At 45.9% G+C, this 5,894-nt stretch overlaps 1 protein-coding gene across 1 annotated transcript; it reads left to right on the top strand.

Moving 5' to 3' along the window:
• Positions 1 to 1,384: 1,384 nt before the first annotated feature.
• Positions 1,385 to 5,312, top strand: RPL7 (ribosomal protein L7). Its single transcript, XM_026495888.4, has 7 exons — positions 1,385 to 1,488; positions 2,267 to 2,375; positions 2,662 to 2,828; positions 3,880 to 4,017; positions 4,141 to 4,250; positions 4,733 to 4,942; positions 5,253 to 5,312. Exons 1-6 carry the CDS (start codon positions 1,475 to 1,477, stop codon positions 4,939 to 4,941), a joined length of 747 nt encoding a protein of 248 aa, XP_026351673.1. The 5' UTR covers positions 1,385 to 1,474; the 3' UTR covers position 4,942; positions 5,253 to 5,312.
• The last annotated feature ends 582 nt before the right edge of the window (positions 5,313 to 5,894 follow it).

The following is a 5,894-nucleotide window of genomic DNA, read 5'->3' as shown; positions in this document are numbered from 1 at the left end:
CCGGGCTCGGCGCCTCCTGCCGGCGGCCGCCCGCCCGTCCCGCAGCGCCCGCCCGGCCGGCCGGTCGGTCCCGCTGCAGCGGCGGTGACAGCCGCGAGTTAGGCAGCGCGCGCTGCCCTCATGGCCAAGCCGCCGCTGCCCGAGCGTCCCCGGAGCCGGCGCGGCGGCTCCCTCTCACCCCGGGGGAGGGGCGCGCAACGGAGACAGCACGGGCCCGTCGGCCGCCGCGGGAGTTGACAACTTGACCCAAGTTGCGAAAGGGTGGGAGAGTGGGGTGCGGGGCAGCGGGAGCGCCGGGAAGGGGCGACTCGCTCGGCGCAGTCGAGCGCTGCCCAACGGCTTGCAGCTGCCCCCGCGGTCTCGTGTCCCCTGCCCTGCACTCCCCACGGCTGTCACTTGGGCACTGAGCTCCGCAGCGCAGCGCCGCTTGCAAGTCGGAGCGCTCCCAGCCGCCTCTGAGCGGGCTCCACGCTCTGCGCTATATAACCCTCGACCGGGAAGAGCCGGCGGCGGCATCGGCCCTCCCTCCGCTCGGCCCTCCCCGCCCCCGGGCGCACCCCGCCCCCGGCCCAGCCCCCAGCCCGCCCGCCGTCCGCCGAACCGCGGCGGGGCAGCCCCTCTCACATGGCCGTGGCCGCAGCCTCCAGCCCTCGTCGCACCTCCCTTCACAGCTCACGCCCCCTGCCGTGGGGTGTCCCGGACTCCGCCTGCGAGGCCTGGCGGTCTGCAGTGCCCGGGCCATCCTCCTTCTGCCGTCGAGTCCTCGCTAGTCCCTATCTCGCCGCTTTCGTTAAGCATGGGACTCTGGACGGCCCCTCTTGCGATCAGGCGCTGAGGAAGACAGCCCTGCAGGCTGGAGGAGCCCAGAGAAGGACCTCGGCAGCGCGGCAGTAGGGTGCCGATTTCTGGCTAGGGCTGGCAGAGAGCCGAGAAGGCCGTCAAAAGCCGGGTCTTGGCAGCAACTTAGAATCGCAGCTAGCCCTCTGGGACGTGGGCCGAAGGGCTCTAGCTTTCCCTGGCTGAAATCACCACCGCAGTGGTTGCCTACAGTCCCAGTCAAGCGTTGCCCTCCCTCCGGGCGGGCAATGAAAGTGCTGCATGCCGGGATTTGTAGTTCGCGCCAGTGCGGCGTGTCAATTGCGAGCATTACTGGGTGGAATTCGAGAAGTACCCTGTCAATGCAGCCTAGGGACTAGGACCCCGAGTAGTCAAGGTGTCAGCACTCTTTGCTTTTGTGATACTGATTAAAGACTCTTAATTAATGCATGCATTTTTCTCATACGAATTTTACCCGAAACTTGGTCATAATGGGCAGAATCAGGCAGTACTTGATTTTGCGTCCGCAAGACGAGTTCTCAGTTCGGAGTTCTTTTCTGGCTTATCCTGGGACACCTATGAGTTGTGGGGCTTCGCTCTTGTCGTCTTTAAGTGGACAGCGCGCATGCGCTAACTTCCTCTTTTTCCGGCTGGAACCATGGAGGGTGCAGAGTAAGTTGCTCTTCGTCCGTTTGAGAATCCTTCTCCATCCGCGAAGCCAGAGATCCTTTGTCTCACTTTCCCTCTATCCGGCGGTAGCCTGTACCTTTACCCATTTGTCTGTGTGTTTGTGACGCTCTGTGACACTGGTGGGGGCGCCAGGCTAAGATGGGATGCAGGCGGCCTTGGGGCGGAGGTTTTGGAGAGGAACCGGGAACGAGGTGTGAGAGCCGAATATGTGCGGGACCGGTGGGTATTCCTGTCTTTCAAGGGAGGCGCAGAATGTTTCAGTTGGGTTCATTCTTAGTTGGTATTTTTCCAGTCGTCCCTGTCGTCAGGCCTTTGCTTTTAGCATGTGGAACTTAAGACCTGAATCAGGGTGGTAGTTTATTTTTTTACTGAGAATCCTAAACCCCCTTACACTCAGCCTCCCTCAGTCTAGGGATGGTGTCTTCCAGCAGTTTCCCAGTCTATACGTTTTGTTAACTTTGCCGTAGATGTTTTAATTATCGGAGCCCGGAGCTGATCGTGCGTTAGATGTGAATTTATTGTAGTCTCTGACTGCTATTTAAGTGAAGGGGTCCGTGTTAAAAAGCGAGGATTCCTGGCATAGAAACCCCCTAAAATCTGCGCCTTCCACCACAGCATGCTAGAGCAGCTAAAGATACAAATGTTTAGAGCCAGTGGTAACAGTACTGCTAAATGACCAAGCGTGCTCAGTACAGGTTAGAAGTAATGTGGTTCTGTGTGCTATTTGAACCATTAATAAAGTTCTGTTCACTAATGTCAGAGAGAAGAAAAAGAAGGTTCCTGCTGTGCCAGAAACCCTTAAGAAGAAGCGAAGGAATTTCGCAGAATTGAAGATAAAGCGTCTGAGAAAGAAGTTTGCTCAAAAGATGGTAAGTAAACTTTTGAGGCACTTTCCAAAGGCCTTGTGGCTGGATTGGAAGATAGGTGTTCTTTCTCAGCAAGACTTGTTTACTTCACCCACTGTGCCAGTGAGCTTGGTTATTAGCTCTTTAAAGTGATATTAAATGAAGGTAGTATCTGCACGTTGAAATATTAATGCATGCTGTGTCAAGGAAAAAGTTGCAAGGGAACTTTTTTTTTGTTTTAAATAGAATTGGTGTTGCTAATTGTGCTTGGGACCTAAAAATCAGATGAATAACTGGCATTGGTTTTCAGCTTCGAAAGGCAAGGAGGAAGCTTATCTATGAAAAAGCTAAGCATTACCACAAGGAATATAGGCAGATGTACAGAACTGAAATTCGAATGGCGAGGATGGCAAGAAAAGCTGGCAACTTTTACGTACCTGCAGAGCCCAAATTGGCGTTTGTGATCAGGATCAGAGGGTAAGTTCAGTTTTAACTGCATTCTGGTTTTGAAGGGAAAGCTACATGGTCTCAGCAAGACTTCGCATTGCTTCTGGGGGTTTTTCTTCTGAAACACTGGAATAAAGATATTTGGGGCATAGCCAGAACATGGAGGGTGGTGTTTTCATGGTTTCGTTGCAAGTCCTGTGCCCAAAGCCCCTATCCATTCTCTAATTGAGTATTTGAATTTTAATTCAGTGTCCTGGAGATTATCTTCAAAAGAAGCTAAAGTGTAGGCTCATAAGTGCTCTTACAAAGATGCATACAAAACAAGGAGGTGGTAAAAGGGCCAGTGAATAAGACAGCAAGTTGCCAGTGTACAGAACACAGATGTAGCTATGGTCAAAGCAAGAGCAGCTAAACCAACCCAGAAACCCACAGAAATTCTGTCTGTACCTAAGCTAATAGAAATAGATTCCAATGTTGAATTGTTACTCAGAACATCTGTTATACAAGGTATTCAGACAGACCACGATACGCTGAAATTGGTCCCTAGGAAAGAACTCCTTACAGAAAATGTGCTATATTGTGTTGCACCAACTCAGAAGCAATGAGTTTTTTAGGGTAAAATCAAGTCTTTGTAGTTTTTAATTTTAAATATATAACTGGCAAAAGTTTTACAAATGGCAGGTATTTGAGAACCAGCCTATTGAAAATGAATTAATTAAAGTATCACTTCATAATTAAATTTCACACATTGAAAGGGCATTGCTACAAACTGCAGGACATAGTTAAATCTGGACAGCATTAGATAAGACATGTCATTGGCTTTGAAAATCAAACTTCATAAGTAAAGTAAATGCTCAAGAGGTAAAAAAAAAAAAAAAAAAAAGGGCGGGGGGGGTCCAGGAAGTTGTAAATGTTAAAGTATCTAACTAAAGGAAAAATGCCAGTGGTCTTTGTAACATGAGAAGATTCCTCTTTATTTAGGTGGGACTTGTGTTGTACAAAATTTGTAATGGTTAGTTTTTTATTCTTAATAAAAATTCTGATAAACCTAAGTGAATTTTGTCTTTTTTTTCCACTGCAGTATCAATGGTGTGAGCCCAAAGGTTCGAAAGGTGTTGCAGCTCCTTCGCCTTCGCCAGATCTTCAATGGCACCTTTGTTAAGCTCAACAAGGCTTCAGTTAACATGCTAAGAATTGTGGAACCATATATAGCATGGGGGTAAGTATGTCCTTTCCTAAGAGTTCTTTTGAACTGGCTGTTAGCAAGATGGATTTTAGGTTTTCTGATGATGATAACCCTATTGTTCAGTCATTTATGTCTTTTTTTTTTTTCCTATTTCAGGTACCCAAACCTGAAGTCGGTGAATGAATTGATCTACAAGCGTGGTTATGGCAAAATCAACAAGAAGCGAATTGCCCTGACAGATAACACATTGATTGCCCGATCTCTTGGTAGGTTCTAATTTAATATTAGACAAAGTTGACATTGTCTGGCATCTTGTGGCCTTACATTCATTTTATGAATCCTCCCATATTCTCTACAATGCACAAATCTTTGGAGAATATAAGTTATGATTTCATTGGCTCAAGCCTCATCTTTTATATACAGCTGTGAATTTCCCTCTTTGTTGCTTTACTCTTGATTTAAAGTCTCACAGCCTGGGGCGCCTGGGTAATGCAGTCGTTAAGTCTGCCTTTGGCTCCTCGGCTCGGCTGGGATCGGGCCCCACATCAGTCTCCTCTGCTGGGAGCCTGCTTCTTCCTCTCCCACTCCTCCTGCTTGTGTTCCCTCTCTCGCTCGCTGTCTCTCTCTCTCAAATACATAAATAAAATTAAAAAAAAATAGTAAAGTCTCACAGCCTGTAATTATCCTTGCTGAATATCCTAAAATCTGTAAAAACAGCTAATGATTTTAATTATCTTCCAATACTCAGGTAAATATGGCATCATCTGCATGGAGGATCTGATTCACGAGATCTACACTGTTGGAAAACGTTTCAAAGAAGCAAACAACTTTTTATGGCCCTTCAAATTATCTTCTCCACGAGGGGGAATGAAGAAAAAGACCACCCATTTTGTAGAAGGTGGAGATGCTGGCAACAGGGAAGACCAGATCAATAGGCTTATTAGAAGGATGAACTAAGGTGAGCAGCTAAGTCTCGATATAAGTTTGCTTAATAATAAAAGTGGTGGTAATCTCATACTTTTGGGTAAATATTGATAAGGGTTGCGTTGGGTTCTAATATTTTTAATGGGGAAAAAGCTAGTCATCTGATTACAGCTGGTTTGATTACTCCTTTTGAGGACATTTATGGAGGAAAGAAAGAAAAAAAAAGGATGGGGTTTTTTCTTAAGAATGGAAACTGAAGTACTTTCTTAGAATTTCTTGATTTATGTTAATTGTAATCTATTAAGGTGGTTTCTTTAATGACTTTTTTTTCCCCCCCTTTTCAGGTATCTACCATGATAATTTTTGTAATCTGGTCTGCTAATAAATGACTACTCTCATGGAAATCTGTTGTCTTGGTGACTTTTTGCTATCCTGACTTTGTTGTCCCTTAACTATTAAAGCAAATCTTGGTGTGTGATAAAATTAAAAGTCATCAGTTTTTGCATGCAAAACCAGGGTCTAGTTTGTATCTTGGTGGAAAACATTCCTTGGGTTTACTAAAGACTCTTCTGTACAAATAATATGTCTTAATCTTTTACTTTTGAATTGTGCCACTGAGTTAGCCAAGATGAGTCTGTTCTAAGAAAGCCTTTTCATAGGCCTTTGTGCGTGATTTATAGGCAAGGTAATAACTCAATTTACAAATAAAAAATACTGTTGCTGAAATTGTATCCTCTCTGAGGCTTTGGCTTTTCTCTAAAGTACTGTGTGAACATGTTTTCCTTTTGCATTCCATTTTTGTTTTTTTCTTGTTTGGCAACTTCTGTACATATTTGGGTGAGATTTTAATAATTTCATTATACATTGTGTATGTTATAAAGGAAGAAATGAAGTTGGTGCCCGTAGCTGCAAGTTGTTTTGGAGTACCTACAGCACTAGTGAGCAAAAACATGAAAAGTTATGTTATTTTATAAATAACATTCCTG

Source organism: Ursus arctos, unplaced genomic scaffold (assembly GCF_023065955.2).
Source record: "Ursus arctos isolate Adak ecotype North America unplaced genomic scaffold, UrsArc2.0 scaffold_6, whole genome shotgun sequence".
In the NCBI taxonomy this organism is placed as follows: domain Eukaryota; kingdom Metazoa; phylum Chordata; class Mammalia; order Carnivora; family Ursidae; genus Ursus; species Ursus arctos.
Note: the sequence above shows the minus strand (reverse complement) of the source record. Positions and strands in the feature narration are given on the sequence as shown.

Bases quoted from the DNA above. Each gene is read 5' to 3' on its own strand.
- RPL7 (XM_026495888.4), top strand. The intron at 2,829-3,879 runs GTAAGTTCAGTT...TTTCCACTGCAG, and splicing joins TTTGTGATCAGGATCAGAGG to TATCAATGGTGTGAGCCCAA. The intron at 4,251-4,732 runs GTAGGTTCTAAT...TCCAATACTCAG, and splicing joins ATTGATTGCCCGATCTCTTG to GTAAATATGGCATCATCTGC.